Source organism: Berghia stephanieae, chromosome 5 (genome assembly GCF_034508935.2).
Source record: "Berghia stephanieae isolate SIO BIC M18660-M18661 chromosome 5, UCSD_Bste_1.3, whole genome shotgun sequence".
Classification (NCBI taxonomy): Eukaryota; Metazoa; Mollusca; class Gastropoda; order Nudibranchia; family Aeolidiidae; genus Berghia; species Berghia stephanieae.
This window is the reverse complement of record NC_088364.1, coordinates 66655480-66672434: the sequence shown is the minus strand read 5'-3', so window position 1 is coordinate 66672434 and position 16955 is coordinate 66655480. Positions and strand designations below refer to the sequence as shown.

The 16955-nt window shown below is 34.6% G+C and overlaps 3 protein-coding genes across 4 annotated transcripts in view; 2 read left to right on the top strand and 1 right to left on the bottom strand.

Moving 5' to 3' along the window:
• LOC144973451 (WD repeat-containing protein 90-like) overlaps window positions 1-14866 on the bottom strand; it is a 49065-nt gene extending 34199 nt beyond the window's left edge. The window contains exons 1-15 of the mRNA XM_078915912.1: window positions 14718-14866; window positions 13585-13676; window positions 12671-12980; window positions 11678-11848; window positions 10558-10681; window positions 9974-10047; window positions 9385-9500; window positions 8700-8840; window positions 7594-7647; window positions 7005-7073; window positions 5941-6051; window positions 5296-5441; window positions 4319-4376; window positions 3685-3803; window positions 2793-2954 (exon numbers count right to left, since the gene is read on the bottom strand). Coding sequence (XP_078772038.1) covers window positions 2793-2954; window positions 3685-3803; window positions 4319-4376; window positions 5296-5441; window positions 5941-6051; window positions 7005-7073; window positions 7594-7647; window positions 8700-8840; window positions 9385-9500; window positions 9974-10047; window positions 10558-10681; window positions 11678-11848; window positions 12671-12980; window positions 13585-13676; window positions 14718-14727 — 1757 coding nt within the window. The 5' untranslated portion in view covers window positions 14728-14866. The remainder of the gene's footprint in view (window positions 1-2792; window positions 2955-3684; window positions 3804-4318; window positions 4377-5295; window positions 5442-5940; window positions 6052-7004; window positions 7074-7593; window positions 7648-8699; window positions 8841-9384; window positions 9501-9973; window positions 10048-10557; window positions 10682-11677; window positions 11849-12670; window positions 12981-13584; window positions 13677-14717) is intronic.
• The window catches only part of LOC144973468 (core histone macro-H2A.1-like), a 592749-nt gene that overhangs the window by 494808 nt on the left and 80986 nt on the right, over window positions 1-16955 (top strand). The gene's annotated exons all lie outside the window — the stretch shown is intronic.
• The window catches only part of LOC144973450 (putative E3 ubiquitin-protein ligase HERC4), a 36794-nt gene continuing 36399 nt past the window's right edge, over window positions 16561-16955 (top strand). The window contains exon 1 of one of the 2 annotated variants that reach the window (XM_078915910.1): window positions 16561-16733. The gene's annotated coding sequence lies outside the window, so the exon portion shown is untranslated. The remainder of the gene's footprint in view (window positions 16734-16955) is intronic. The other variant, XM_078915911.1, reaches the window with a different exon arrangement.

Below are 16955 nucleotides of genomic sequence, written 5' to 3'. Positions count from 1 at the left end.
CAATCTAATTTGATTCTAGATAAACCTCCTTTTGAACCAAAAAGCATGCTAGGATTCTATGTGTTTATTTACATTATATGCACCATGTATGATAAATGACACATTGTTGAATACTTAAATATAAAAACTACTAGGCTCTCAATCAGGATGGAAACCTGAGTAAATACAATCAATTTTAGAAATCAATGATGGTTGATTTATTGCCTCAAATGTAACAATTAATTAATTATCTCATTCATCTATAGTGTTTCATTCATCCTGTAAAGGGGAAACCCAAGACCTCCACAGTATCAGTCTTCGTCTAATAAATTGAAGCTTACAAATCAAAACTTATCATTATTATTTTTTCCTTCGAGCTTCAAGCAGCAACATTTCATCATCATGGCCTCAAAATTAGGAAAACAAGAAATTAGGGGAAAAAATAGTAAAATATTAAATCATCTTTTCATATCAAGAATCAATTGGTCGGCACGCTGTCCTGCATTGATTTGATCATTAAGGTTTTTAAAAATTTTAAGGCTAGGGCTATTGGACAGTACTGACCCCCAGACGCTAGAACCTGCGTGTCAGTGCTGACGAACAGGCGCCAGCGCCTGGGGGTCAGCACTGACCAATAACCTAGTGTTATTGGTCAGTATTGAACAACAGGTGCCGCCGCCCACAGACAACCTCTCTTCGGTCTGTGCCACCGCCCGCCATTGATCAGCACTGACGAACATCGGGCCTGTTCGTCAGTGCAGACAAAGACCTCTTCGCACTTATTCGTCACTTCCTAAAGTAAAAAAACAAAAAAACAATTAAAATCCCAGGCTTTCAAGGCCAACTTATCCGATGACACTAAGCAACACTTGGTCACTTAGATAAATTTGATGTCTAACGCGTTAGATCGTGGCCTTCGTAAAGTTTTGGCCTGATACTTACCAAAAAATGACGTCAAACTGCCAGTCTATTGCCACAAAAGAAAACAAATCGTGAGTTGTATTCAATAGTTCAACCAACGAAATAACTTGTTTCCTTGAGCTCTACTAACAACTCACTAACCGGTGCAAAAACCAAATAATGACGTCAAACTGCCGGTCCTTTTGGATTTCAGTATCAGGCTATAACATAACGATGGCTACGGTTAGATGCCGTTGGGGCAACGGTATGACTGTCGTCGTTTCAAGCCACCATACGATTCTTTTTTTATTTTATGTTGTCTTTGTGTGTATGTGTTTTTGTTTTTCTTTTTTTTTTCGTATATTTTCGTTATTGCTTAAATTAAAGAAAAATAGAGGAAACGTGTTATAATATAATATTTCTTGTTACGATTCTTTTATAATACATTGTCCATTCTATTGATGAGGTTTTTAAAAAAATGTATTTGTTTTGTTTTTTGTTTTTTGTCATGCAAAAAATAATAATAATAATAATAATAACGGAAAGGAGGAGAAACCTGATAACGAATAGATAATTCCATATTTTTTTTATTTTTTTTTTGGGGGGGGGGGGGCAGCGTGGCTCAGCGCTACGGTCTTTGCTTCCTACCCGAAAGGTACCGAGTTCGATCACCCGCCGCTGCACTGTGTGGCCTTGAGCAAGTCACCTCGCCCTAGCTCGACTTGCGGCGCTGTACTGCGGATGATGCCTAGGCGCTTCATATTCGTATTAGGATTGATTGAATTAATGCGATGGCGTTTCCACGTCTTCATATATTTCATCTCTGCCACTTTATCATTCATCGCTTAAACATAATCGCAGTCCTACCGTCAGACTATATTGATGGTGTGCGTCGAGGTAAAGTGCTCACAACATCCGCAAGCCGTACCAACACACAAAACCTGATTGAGATTGAGAAAATTTTGTGAGTAGTACCCAATAACAAAGAGTGGCGTCAATTTCGTTCCATCAATAAGTTAATTAAGGCTATGCGTTGATTTGATTGATTGAAAACAAAAACAGCATCCATTGTAGCCGACAGCGAGTTCCATAATTTGTAGCTTTCTCCTGTCTCAGTGAGATGCGAGCAAGCCGAATTTCAAATGACGGAATGAAAAAAGACGAGACAATGAAAGAGCTTCACTTTCAGTTCTGGCGTCACGCATCAGTGAGCATGCGCGTTGGAGGAACCGAAATATAAGGTTGCCAGTTTGGCGTTTCAACATCAAATTTGGTATTTTTCTCAGGATTGAACAATATCATTTGTTTAATTAATTGATATATTAATTAAACAAATCTCACGTAAACCGATAAAAAAGGTGAAACCAAGGGACTTCCTTGCGACTAGTATGGGACAGGAAATGCGGATTTATTTGTCGTAGAACAAGTTATTTCAAAAAATGGCATTTTTCCATAATTTTGGCAACGTCAGTACAGGCGCCAGAACTGACCAATAGATACCAGTACCTATGAGTCAGTGCTGACCCCCAGACGCTGGTGCCTGTTCATCAGTACTGACCCCCAGATGCTAGCGTCTGGGGGTCAGTACTGACGAATAGTCACTCCGAAATTTTAATACCTATAAAAATTAATTTAAATAATATGCTATAATCCATTTGAAAGCTTAGCTGAAAGTCAGTCATTTTCAATATGAATGGGCTGTATATCTAAAATGAACATGTGTCCAAGATGGGACCTTGACATTCATTGGTTGTCAACAGCATTCAGGAAATAAACACATTGAATTTCCAAAACACTTTGATAATAGGACATTTTTGTCATTACGCATTTTGAAAAACAAGATACAATAAAATAACAGCTTTACATAGAAAATTAAGACATGAAGTGTGTAATTTCATTTAAAGTATACATACAACATTTTGTTTTCCGGCTCCACCTCATAATGAGTACAGGACTCAAAGCAGACGTCGGTAAACTCCATTGTATTGTACTCGCCAAGACCCACTGGTGCTGATCTCAGGGAACCTTCTTTTATTCTCCACAATCGCAAATTGTCTGTGCCACAGGATACAAATCTTGTGGATAAAAGAGAGAAGATATCTTTATTGCTGTACAGATCTTTTTTTTTTTTAGAAAAAATAGTTCTCTTAAAATGCTAAAATTCACAGTTGCTACCAAAGAAGTGAAGCAAGGCATAAGAAAAGACAAAAGAGGCTACATAGACCGTTTGGCCAAAGATGCAGAAAATGTTGCGCAGTAGATATATAGTTGAAGTCTTGTCTTTTAGGTGATAAAACTACGATAAACAGTAACAAAATGTCTTCAAATTTGTTGCCATCAATGGGTCTTCAAACGTCTTTAACAGTAGTAACATATTAATTAACACAGGAAAATAAAACAAAAAATGACAATTTTGACAAATTGTCCAAAACATCCATTTTTTTTTTTAATTTTCATTTTAAATATATTTTGTTATTAACAGAAGCCTACTTGCCAGCTGAGGCTTTGAGCTGCCTCCAATGATTCTTTGCAGTAATAGACCTGCCTTCAATTACAACAAAATCTGTAGAATTACGAAATTTTAGCTCCAGAAAACCTTTCTGCACATCACAAACATTTGTAAATCATTAAAACTTATTGAAAATGAAAGTTAATGTCAGACTACATAATCTTAAGGATTTCTTACTATAAGTGGTATTTAATCTTGGCGATGATAAATTGTTGATTTTTAAAGCTGACTAAACATCATGAATTTCTAAATTTTCAAATAGGCAGGTCTTCAGTAACAACCACATTAAAGCTTACTTGGTCTCATCAAATGGTGCAATGGTCAAGCGCTGTATGTCCACATCTGTATGTGCCTTAGCAAGAATGGGCATCTCTCTCTGTTTCGACACCTTTGAAGTGTTCCATGCCACCACAAACTGGAAAGAGAGGAGAAAGGGTGGTATCATGTAAATACACAAAGATTTATAAATATCTATAAGGATAAATTAAATCATCAGGGTAAAATTAGGAGATTTATCTAGCATTGTATAAAACTTACACTATTGATAGTAATACTAAAATTGGAAGGAGCAGGCAGGAGTAGAAAGTGGTGAAGGACGAGTAGAAAGAGGGAGAGGAGGGGAAAATAAGAAGAAGAAGAAGAAGAAGAAGAAGAAGAAGAAGAAGAAGAAGAAGAAGAAGAAGAAGAGGAACAAGAAGAACAAGAAGAAGAACAAGAAGAGGAGGTTAAGGAAGTGTAGAAACAGAGGGAAGAGGAGAAGGAGGGGAAGCAAGGGAAAGAGGGAGGAGGAGAAGGAGGATGGAAGACAAGGATGGGATGAGCAGAGAGAGGGAGAAATGAGAAGCAGATGGAGGAGGAGGAGAAAAATTGAAAAGATAATGAATAAAATCAAATATTCGAAAAAAAAAATAGATAAAATAAGTGACTCACATTTTTACCCTGACTGTCTTTACCGACACCGCAAAGCACAGACCCTTTGGATGAGAGACTGGAAAGACAAAAAGAAGAATAGCATTCTTGAAACTTACTTACTTACTTATCCGAACCAGCGACCACCTGAGCTCTAGCCCTTCGGTCTTGTGCCATGACGTAGAAGTTAGACGTCTTTTGTAGTTGTTCCAGGTGACTATAAAGTGTGTTCATTCTTGAAACAAAATAACTCTATATTTCATAATACAAGATTACTGAACAAAATAAACAACAACAAAAAACTTTAAACTGGATTACTGAACCAAATAAACAAAAACAAAAACAATCCTAAGTGAGCCTCCTAAATGTTTTAAAGGGTCTGCACATGCTATTGAGCTAAGGATAAATCAACCCTCTAGAAAAGCCACTATTTTTCAAGTCTTGATCATATTTTTTTTTTCATTGGCAACAGAGGCTTGATCCAACTTTACAATTCGTGTTTATTTTCTTAAACAAACGCTTGAACTACTATCCATATCCATGGCCTTATATGTAAACAAATTTCCATTTTATCAGGATGAATAAATTTATCATATGGCGGCTATGTGGTCTAGTGGTATGACACTCACTTTCGGATCGGAAGATCCTGGGTTCCAGCCTCACTCTGCGCATAGTTGAGTCCTTGGAAAAGGCTCTTTACTCACATTCTCTCACTGTACTCAGGTGTAAAATGAGTACCTGGCCGTTAACAGCGTTGTCTCTGTCTGAAAAAATGTAATATCGCCTACAGGAGTCATGTCTCGTTCTTCATGTTATGTGTTGCTGTTGGCCAGGGATCCCTTGTAAAGAGCTTTGAGCACGTTTAGTGGATATTGCGCTATATAAAAGCTCTTTTTTTTATATCGTATATTATATTATATCATTGAATCCATTTCAGCAACAGATTATATACAACGAGTTATCATCAAATTTTCATACTTGACATGGAGAATTTGTACCTAAGACATGTTAATGAATGAACGTGTGCTTTCCCAATGGCCAGGCATTCCCCTGTGCTGTACTTCCAAACTCGTACAGTGGCCATTTGGCCTGTCTGACCACTGGCCAGTAGACTGGAATTGCCTGACATGGTTAAACAAGAGACCTGGTGAATATAAAAAAAGATGAATGTGATTAGAAGAGAGTAAAGGAAAAGCATTTGGATTTTGATTCTTATAAATATGTGATAATTCAAATAGGAAAATAATTCAAGTGATAATTTCAGAATAATAAGTTTTAATAATTCTTTTGGTTTCAATTAAATGTCTGAAAATTTGGAGTTAATCAAACAAGCATTTTTTTGTTGTTGATCTGGGGTTTTTTTTGGTTTTTTTTTTTTGGTTTTTTTTTTTGGGGGGGGGGGGGGGGGCGGGGGCTAGGGTTTTTTTTTCTTTGTTGTTGTTATATTTTTTTCCTGTTACAAAATCTTAGAATTCTGGCGTGATTTGTGGGGACTATCTTATCCCCTAATTTCCCTTTGGTTGACCACATCAATCCAAATAAAAGAAATCAGAGATCTGGTATTAAATAACCAGCATTTCTTACAGCTGACTGCCATCATAGCAATTGGGAAAGTTAGAGATAAAAACGGAAAGAAAAAATACCTTGTCTGTATGGCCAATGAAGAACTTTTGTTGGCCGTTGGTGATTTTCATGGAGACAATAACAGCATGACACGGATAAATGACTGAGGTGCCGTCTGAGGACCATAAAACCTGTGAATGTTATAAACAGTTTTATAAATAATGTTGACTATGTAAAATGTATATCTATCATGGTTAATGATGAGGATGATGCTAGGTGACACATCCCTGAGTAGACTACTTACTAACTGAAGCCCTTAACCCAAGTCAAAGCATAAGCCATCAATGATGCTTTGCCATTTGACTCTTCCTTGGGCTGTTTTCTCCACCTGCTTCCATGTGTAACCGCCTCTCCTTGCTTCCTCCACCGTGCTTCACCAACTATTTCTTGGCCTCCCTGGTCTTCTTCCTCCTGGGGAATTCCATATCAGAGCCTGTCTTGTGATGTTGTTGGCAGGTTCTCTAAGTGTATGGCTTATACATCCCCACTTCCTCATTCTGATTTGTATGCTTATGGCTGGCAGCTCCCACAGATCACCGTTTCTGGCTTCATCCATTCACCTGATGCCCCAAATCATCCTTCTTAGACATTTGTTAATAAAAGTCTGTAATTTGTTGGTCATGCCTTTGGTATCCGGTGGTAGATTGTCAAGTAAAAAGGAACACTGAAGAAGGAGCCAAAGGGTCAAATTTTTCAAAATATATGTACTACGTCTTGCATTCAATAATATAAAAACTCATTTGCAATAGTCCTTTCAAAGTTGTTCTTCTACAACTGCCTATTTTCATAATCTTAACAAATTAATGATGAATGATGCTTACATATAGTGCTGTTCATTAAAACCTTAAATCGTTTTGCAAATACAGTTGGGCTTTCCCATGTGTATATAACGAAGTCTAAACAGACAACAACTCATATCAAAGCCAACTCAGCCAATTTGGGTGAATCATAGCTGTCATCAATATGAATATAGTATTTAGATATCTATGCTATAAAATATATTTAATGTAATTAAAGCTTTTTTCAATTAAACTGCACCCACACAGACACACACACACACATACACACACACAAAATAACTTACATCTCTAAATGTAGCTCCACCAAAACCGATGATGCGTTTCAGTTTCATGATAGGATCGGGCTCAAGGGTCTGAAAAAATCCAAAATGTTCACATCACAATCAAGAAACTTTCATGCAATCTGTTCTGTACATTTGAAAAGTTCATTAATTCCCAAAAATAAATGTTTCATGAACGTTTATATAGCGCAATATCCATGATACATGCTCAAAGCATTTAACGAGGGGTACCTAGCCAATGGTAACACTTAACATGTAGAACAAGACATGATGCCTGTTAGGCAATATTACAATTTTTTTTTTTCCGATAGAAACTACGCTGTTAACAGCCAGGTACTCATTTGACATCTGAGTATGTTGAAAGAATGCGAGTAAAGGACTCAGCTATGCACCGCTAAGAGCTGGACTCGAACCCTGGACCAAAACCACACAGCCGCTCCTTTGATTCATGGTGTCCTGAAAGCCATTACACTGGAGCAATTTTTATCTGATCTACTTCGGCCCATTAACTATTGAGTAGAAGGATTAGAAATAATTCTGACTTAGAGTACATAGAATAGATTTTTATTTTACTCTTACTCATAGTACTTACAGTGTAATCAGGTATCGACTGTGCTTTAGACAAGACTTCTCTATGAACTTTTGCCTGGAAATTTAAATGATAATAATAATTAGAATAATAATAATAATAAAAAGAAGAAGAAGAAGAAGAAGAAGAAGAAGAAGAAGAAGAAGAAGAAGAAGAAGAAGAAGAAGAAGAAGGAGAAGAAGAAGAAGAAGAAGAAGAAGTAATAATAAAATAGTTAATAATAATAGAATAATTAATAATAATAATAATAATAATAATAATAACAATAATAATAATAATAATAATAATAATAACAATAATAACGTTGAAATATTTATCTATAATTTATGAGAAATCAATTACACAAAAAAAATATTATTATTAATACTTTACAAATGATTCAGTAACAAATTTTTAAAAACAACAACAACAAAACAGACAAATATAAAACACATTTTCTTAATGACCTTGACAATGCAGACCTCCCAATTTTTCAGGGACAAAATTCTGAAAAATTTGGAGGCAAATCTAGGATTTACATGAGGATGTGATAATGATGGTTGTGGTGATGACGATGATTTTTCTAGAATAATATAATACATAAAAACTGGAAAAATTGCTGGAAACCAGGAAAATCATTCGAACAAATATCAAGAATTTTCTGATAGAAATAGATGGCCTGTTATGTTTTATAGTATCCCCTAGCAGGGCACATGTAACCTAACTTTGTTCATGCAGTAAAGGCTACCTGTCAGGCAAATTTTTATATGAAAAACTTACAATATTCACAACAGGCAATAACCAAATAAACATTCACATTTGAGTCCATTGGGGGCAAGGTTTTTTTTTGTTGTCTTTCTTTTTTTGTATAAGAAATTGCCAGATATTCATTCACAATTGAGTTGAGTTCATTTTTGTATTAGAAATCGTATAAGGTCCACCACAGACTATAACCAGATATTCATTCACACTTGAGTTGAGTTCATTTTTGTATAAGAAATCTTACGATGTCCACCACAGACTATAAACACATATTCGTTCACACCTGAGTCAAGTGGGGTTGAGTTGAACGTAAAGGGTAAAAGAGTGAAAAACATCGCATACCAAACCACAAAATTCATGAATTTTACCTTTCCTATAGACGATACTTTTCTTGACTCCTTGCTGTTTTCTTCAAGGACAGGGTGTGCGTAGACATGAACATCATCATAATTCTCACTCAAATCAGCTACAACGGGAACTTCTTTTGTGACAAGTTGATTTTTTGGTGGCTATTGGGATGGGTAGACAAAATGTGTGTTGGGAAAAATTTGAAATTATTGACATTAAATTTAAAAGAAATATACTGTCAAAACTATGGATTACTACTGCCATTATCAATAACGCGATAATCGTCCATAACACAAAGTGAAATAGCAGTCCACAAGTTTCATGGATAAAAAAACAAAACAACATAAATATATGCATGGACAGATCTGCCCAAATGATAAAAAAAGATTGTTTCTCAACAGAAGATAGTTTAGGCAGTATGATATCAAAGTGAACAATAGGGGACCAGGCACTGAATGGTGTAGAGCAAAATATAAGAAAGGAAAATGAAATATACAGTCATCTTAAAAAAAAACAAAAAATCAGCTTTCATCAACCAGCATTTTCTCTCTGCTTTGTCTGGTACTGTTACATGCATATACACCTTTGCAGATTTCTGATTTTGTATAATACAGCTGCATAGTCTGTCCTCACATTTACTGATATGCCTTGTTTTTATAACGATGTTCTAAGAACACAGTTTATCTTAAAGTATTTTCATCATACCTTGGGTGGTGCCGTAAGCTTGTGTATCATGGCCACTCTGTCGGACACACATTTACTGACATCCACAGTTTTGGGTTGGATGCGTCTTGGGACAGGACCAGGATCCCTTGATGCAGCTTAAATAAAAGCAATACAACAGGTTTAAATTTAAAATCAATTCAACATATTACAATTGTCAAAAGCTTTTTTTAAATATCAAGACCAAAATGCTTAAATCTGACATCTACTATAAGCAAACACAAAAGATCTTTAATTCTGATACTAAATGACAAATGAATTCCAAAATAACCTAAAAGTAGTGAATTCAATACAGATCAGCCACATTGTGTGGCTTTAAGCAAGTTACTTCATTCTGGTTGAAAAGAGGCCATGTTTTAACAGTGACCTAAATGTGTAATATTAAGAAATAATTTTTCTCATTAAAATGAATTAATCATGCCAGAAAAAAAAATGAAAAGAAAATTGAAGACTTTCAAAAATGAATATAATTTCCACTACTTTTTTATATAATTTTATGAGAAACTTGAACAATTTTCCAAACTTAAGTTCACCGGTTTGCTGGGGGAAAAAAAATTCAAAGGTAAATTACTTGGTTTTTGTGGAGAAAACGGATTAGGTGCTTGGATGGAGTCTAATGGCTTCTTGGCACTATCTTGTGGAAACCTAAGGAACGGAAATGTAAAATTGAAAGAATAAATGAAGGTCAACTGTAAATGACATGTGAACATGAATAGGGCAAAGCCTATTGCATATACATACAGAAAATGATTTAATTCGTGATGCTCATAGTTGAGGAAAGTGATCAAGATTAGGTTGTATAAGGAAGTATCATGGAAAAAAACAATAAGTACTGAAATACATTTAAGTAAAAGACAAGATTGACATTACGATTATTTTTGTCTGTTTGCTTTTGTTTTTGCTTTTTGTCTCTTTTTATTTTTGTCTGTGATCTGTCACAATTCTTAATAAATGAATATGACATATCTATTTATGTTGCTGTCAGCAATAAACATTTAAAAAAAATTGGATTCATGAAAGTAATTCAGTGAAAAAAAGTGAAAAAAAAAAGAAGAACATCATCATCCAGAATTATAGCCCAATTTTGTTGTAGATAATTAAAAATATAATAGGATAAAAAAGGGAGAGAAAAAAATTATTCACTGCAGTTCTTACCTGATCCAGTCATATGAATCATGCCAGTTCTCTCCCTTCCCTAATGGAAAACTCATGTCTCGAGGCAGAGGGCATACGCCTTGAGCCATTAAGCCCTTCCTCTTAGCTTCAGCCATTGTTAAATCTATATAAGAGAGGAAGAGCAACTATCACTATCATAAATCAATACTAATTTTTTTTTTTAATAATGCCATGGTAAAAATCACTTTAAAACAGTTACTACCTTCAAAGCAGAAAATGTTGAGTTGGACTCACAACATTGCAACTATTCTTCCTATTTGTTAAAAGATATTAACATATCTCAGTGCTGATGGTGCCAAAAACTGAAAAGGGAGTAAAATTTTGAATGATTGCCTTTAAGAACCCTTTATTTTTACAACATTCACCCCCCCCCCCCCCCCCCCCCACACACACACACACATTTTTAGAGCAATTGAGATGATAAACTATCATTGATACTCTAGCTAACTTCTAGAGAGTAGGAAACTGCACCTATTTGTTCCACCACACATCAAATCTCTCACTGCCAGTACATTTGATTGAGGGAAATATAACTTTTTAAAAAAGAGGAAATTCCTTCTCTGAGTCAAAAATCGCGGATTTCCGCGGATCCGAGGAAAACCATCAGCATTGATATCTATTACAAAAATAAATCTAAGATATGTTGAAAAGAACAAAATAAAATTGATGAATTCTATATGAGAGAACAATCAGTTTGTTTGTTTCTCTATTTGATAGTACTAAAATGAATGATCAAGTGATCAGTGTAAGCAAACATTGATCACATGTATCTCTACATAAACAGACTTGTGCAGATTTTAAGTGGATATAAATTGAGTAATCAGCCCAAAATTTAAGTTAGTTAAATTTTTTTAAAAATAAAAATATCTCATTAAGCGGACCGCATGAAATGAATGACAACATTTTTTTTATTTTTTAAAATAATTTTTAATTCAGTTGTATTTCTTTTTAATTAGCAATTTACTTTGAAGAATCTTGAGATTTTTTTTCTTTTGATTTTTTTTTTTATTTTTATAATTTTTAATTCAATTGTATTTCTTTTTAATTAGCAATTTACTGTGAAGAATCTTGAGATTTTTTTTTTTTTTTTAAAACTTACCTGGGTCATATAAATTACTGCTGGTGAAAACGTTTTTCACAGTCATGTTAGCGCACAGCTTGATAGATTTGAGATAGAGAAATTTTCTATTCAGGTACATTGAGAGTATATGCTGAAGATCAAGACATATCACAGACCATCTTGTGAGCATGGGAGCGGGTCCACTTTGGTCTGAAAATTAATTGGAATTTTTATAATATTATTTCACCAAGTTGATATTTGTACACTGAGAAGAACTTACTTTCATCTGTAAAAAAAATAATTAAAAAACAACAACAACAAAAATAAAATTTAAAAAAATTAAAACCACACACACATGAGAAGTTCTCTTTTTGTCTTTTCATGAAACATTCAATAAAAATTAATGGGATAAGACAATCAGCCAGCATAACCAATAACTGATCAATCTATCAAAAAGATTATTTAAAAGGAGATAAAACTAACTACTTATGGCAACAGAAGGACCTACATATTTTCTATTTGTCTTCAATTTAATTGTATCTGTGTGCATGTAGATATGGGTCCTGATAGTTCATTTGGTACAGCACTCGCATCACACACAAAGGGACCAAGAGGATCAATCCTGGGTGAAGTTGGAGATGTTTTTTTCAAACCCCCCTGTCCACTCAATAATGATTGAGAAGCTAGGTCTTTAAGATCTGGTGGAAAGTACTTTGCAATAGACTAGCATCCCATCTAAAGGGTACCAAGGCATTGCTTTTGTCCGCTTCATGCTATAGACACTGGGATTAACTCCGGCTCCATGGGCTAAATGGAGGACAAATTACTTCTGTGAGTGTGGAGGAAAAAAGAAGGATGTATAAAGATATAACATGTTAATTATTCATTACCTATATTGTTATTATTAAGTGTCAGAATTAAAACAAATCTTGGACCAATACTTAAGAGCAACAAAAACAGAAAGCCCTCACACCTCTGATGATTGACATTACAAATCAAATTACATATTTCAGCCCGCTTCAAAAAATTTACCTCTTGCTGCTTCAGCAATGAATGATGGAAGAGATCCTTGCCTGGCACAAACAAATGGAAACTGTAGCCATGTAGATGTTGATTTGAATTCTTTGAATAAGTTTGAGAAAGAGACACGGATCACCAAATTATCTGAAGTCACCAAATCCATGTGGACAACAAAATGCTTGGAAGGCGTTGGCTTGAACAAAATATAGAGAAAACGTCCAGTTAACCCTAGGGACTGCCCGCTGGTTTTTGGCAAGTTGATGAAATTCCCAGCAGGAATGCTTCCAGCAATTTTGTACACTGTACCTTTCACTGTTTTGTCCTAAAAATGCATGAGAAAGAGAAATAATAGTCTCAAACTTGTCTCATTCAAAGTTAAAGGTCTGAAAAATGTTGGTATTTGAAGATATACTTATAATAATAAAAATAATAATAATAATAATAATAATAATAATAATAATAATAATAATAATAATAATAATAATAATAATAATAATAATAATAATAATAATTAGATCATGGAAAAAAAAGCAAACAAAGAAAATGAAATGTGAACAAAATAGTTGAGGGCACACAATAAATCAGGAGAAGATAGCACAAATTCAAAACACTTTTTTATCTTAGAATTAGAATCCATAGCCATTCATCTTACTCTGTTCATTCCATTCATAAAATTGTAAGTGTCATAACTTTGTAAAGTGCCAAAAAGAAAAAAAAACATTGCAAATTATATGTGATTTACTCATGCTTCCCAGCAACTAGTAGGATAACTAACAATGTCACCGTTAGAGTAAAATGAAGTCAGATTCTAAGTAAATTCTATTTCATTGAAGACCAAGGTGAATTGCCGAAAAAAAAATAAATCAAAATATAAGTTTGTTTCAAAAATTAACTATAATTAGAGATATTGAAATGTAAATGCTCACCATCATTGAGGCCACATCTCCTTCCTTGTTGGCCTTCTTCCATTGTGATATGTTGTAGTGTTTGAACACGTTCACAAATGGACTCTGCCACACTGAAAAATATACATGAAAAAGAGAGGCTGAAACCAAATGTGTCCTGTACAAAAGCAAAAAATGCTTTTTTAATTTGTTTTTTTTTTAAATTTTTGAATAGTATAAAAAATATATTTTGCCATCATACAGCATAGCAGTTGTAATAAATCAGGCTATAAAACGATATCACAAAGTTCGAGTCCTGCGAAAGTAAACCTTAACTCTTAGAAATGCTTTTTATATTTATATTTTACTGTGCATTTGGAGACACATGGAATATCAACTGTGCAAGAACCTTAAAACTGCAGGTGGCCTCCTCTGTGATAATTGTACGTTGTCCTTGAAAAGAAATAAAGAATGTGTAAATATTCGTTTATCAATAAAGTCTTCTTAGGTGATTAATATTGAATTTTGCGAGCTGACGAGTTTTCAGGTTTAGTCAAAGTAATGTATTTCATTTGGCCTTAGTTATGGCTATGGCTGGGGGCAACAGCAATGACCAGTCTAAATAAAAATAAATCACTCAATATTCACTGTTACTGTTACCGTTACTGATACTGTGACTGCACAGTAGTATTAGTATTAGTATTACAGTTAGTGTTACTGTTATACTGTTATAGTTACAGGTTACAGTCCAGTTAATTAAAAGTAAATTAGTGCTCCTTTTACCTTTATTTCTATTTCGTGTATCGTATCTAGTCTACTAGTACTAGTAGTTAGTAGAGGTAGTGTCAGTGTAGTGTTAGTGTTAAGTGTTTGTGAAGAAACAAAAGTAAAGTTAGAATAAGGGAAGCTTCACTCATAGCTAAATGTACAACCAACGTTTAAACTCAAGTATTTGTTGTCCATGGGCGTTTGGGGAATCGCTTACATTAATTACACAATTCAACAATTCAAACACAGAGCTCTGGTTATTATTTATTGACATTCCCTCTTCTGCACTTCATTTTCTCATTCATTTCACTTCACTTCGGATCCACAAGACAAGTTTAAACCCAATAACAATTATAATGCAATAAGATTCACATTTCTATTTTTGAAATGTTGACATTGATACTCACAGTGATCCATATTCTCACATCGAAAACGGAAAAAATCTCAGTTTTTTAATTTACTTTATTTTGCATGAGTTTAGACTTGTCAACAATTTGCGTTTGCCGCCATCTTTGTTGCATCCAGGAAGTTGAGACTTGAATACTCCAAAAGCAATGAAGAGCTAAGACGTGAATCATTATTCTTACAACAGCGAAAAAAAGGTTGGGTACCACTGGGAACCACGAGACCGTCACCAAATTTCAGGAGAATGAGCACAGCACGTGTCAAAATATGACAATTTACATAATGGCGATTTTGTGGTTTTGAGGAAAATGTTTGACACGGCAAATTCAGCGGAAAATTTCTAAAAAATTCCCAAAATCCCGGAATTCCGCGGATCCGCGGAAGATTATCATCACTGATATACAGTCCTTCATTCTTTGGAATAACCTCATCTATCTCGAGATTACAAAGTCATATTCAGTCCTTCATACTTTGGAATAACCTCATTTAGCTCGAGATACAAACTCATATTATTTTATGCAGTCCTTTATACTTTGGAATAACCTACTAGTAGTTAGTAGAGGTAGTGTAGAGTTAAGTCAAGTGTTTGTGAAGAAACAAAAGTAAAGTTAGAATAAGGGAAGCTTCACTCATAGCTAAATTCTAAATAGCTCGAGACTACAAAGTCATACGCAGTCCTTCATACTTTGGAATAACCTCATCGGAAACGCCGTTGAAGCACATGATTTGGATCATTTTACAAGAATCCTGCAATATATAAATATGTCATGCCGAATATTGCTTATGTGAAACTTGCGACAAAACACCTAAGGTGGACTGCAAGTAAATTAGAAGAAGAAGAAGAAGAAGAAGAGGGGGGCGCGAGAGAGAGAGAGAGAGAGAGAGAGAGAGAGAGAGAGAGAGAGAGAGAGAGATATATTAGATAAGAATAAAAGAGTGGGATGGGGAAAGGAAGAAGGGATACAAAGAGAGTTGGGGGGGGGGGGGAGGAGAGAGAGAGAGAGAGAGAGAGAGAGAGAGAGGGGGGGGGGAAGGAGGAATAGACACGTATTATGTGTGACTATAAGGAAGCTGAGGACCGTAAATCAAACCTCTAATACCGTAACTTTATAATTAATAAGTAGCTTTTTGTATAGAATGGTGTCATATGCCTTGCTAAAGTCTAAGATGTTTTCCCCATTCATCCCCGCCTTCCTTCTCTCGCGCCTCTTCTTGCATCCACATCCAACACCTTCTCCATACATTTACATTGTTTCCACATTTGACAAAATGTGATATTTTGTAACCTTACATATTTGTTTTTTGCTTTTTTGTTTTTGTCTCCCCAAGAAGGCCAAGGGCCGAAACGTTGTTTGTTTTGTGTTGTTCCCTTATACATGAGTCACATTTACTCACTTTATCTTTCTCCCCATAAGATGTTTAGATCCGTTTGTATTTTCTTGTCAAAATATTTCATGAGCTCATGCTAATGATGATGATGATGACGATAAATCGGCTTAAAATATACGGCGCATGCTGATTTGTAAATTTCCACGAATTAAACTTTCTCGTTCCAGGTAACTCATGAATATTGCATAATTGAAATCGACTTGATAGACAAAATATCGCTTTTCATATTGATAATAATATCGATTATTATTCAAAACCTTTGCAAAAAATATATATATTTTGAAGAAAAATATTACTTATGGTAAGTTTATCATTACCTTGAGTTTTGAGATATTATATTTAGCTATTCTTTTGTCAGTTCAAGACTTGTCGAATTTATGTTTAAAAAATTGTTGCTGGGTTTAAAAAAATATTGTTTAAAAATCGAAATCGGTCACCTTCGATTTTTTTCCCCTTGTCTTCTCGAAAACAGTGGAAAGATGGGTTTGTTATTGTTTGTTTTGTGAGATAAGTTGTCAGTCAAAGTGAGAAATTCTGCTGACCTCGAAATGATCTCAGTGAGAGTTTTATTTACGATATGATTAGTCATTAGTGTCTACATTTGTGGAGGGAATTTGACATTTGATTAGGTAGGTTTTATAAAGTAAGAATGAGAAAATAATAAAAGTAAAAGGGGGCTTGGACTTGGACGAAATAACCTAAACCAGTTAGACGTCTAGTCGCGATAAGTATAATATGATTAGACGTCTATATCTGACATCACTATCACTTAAGCATTTATCTATTTCTTAAAGAAAACAAGGCTCATTCAAAATCATAAATTCCAAAATGTGCATTTATTGTGATATACC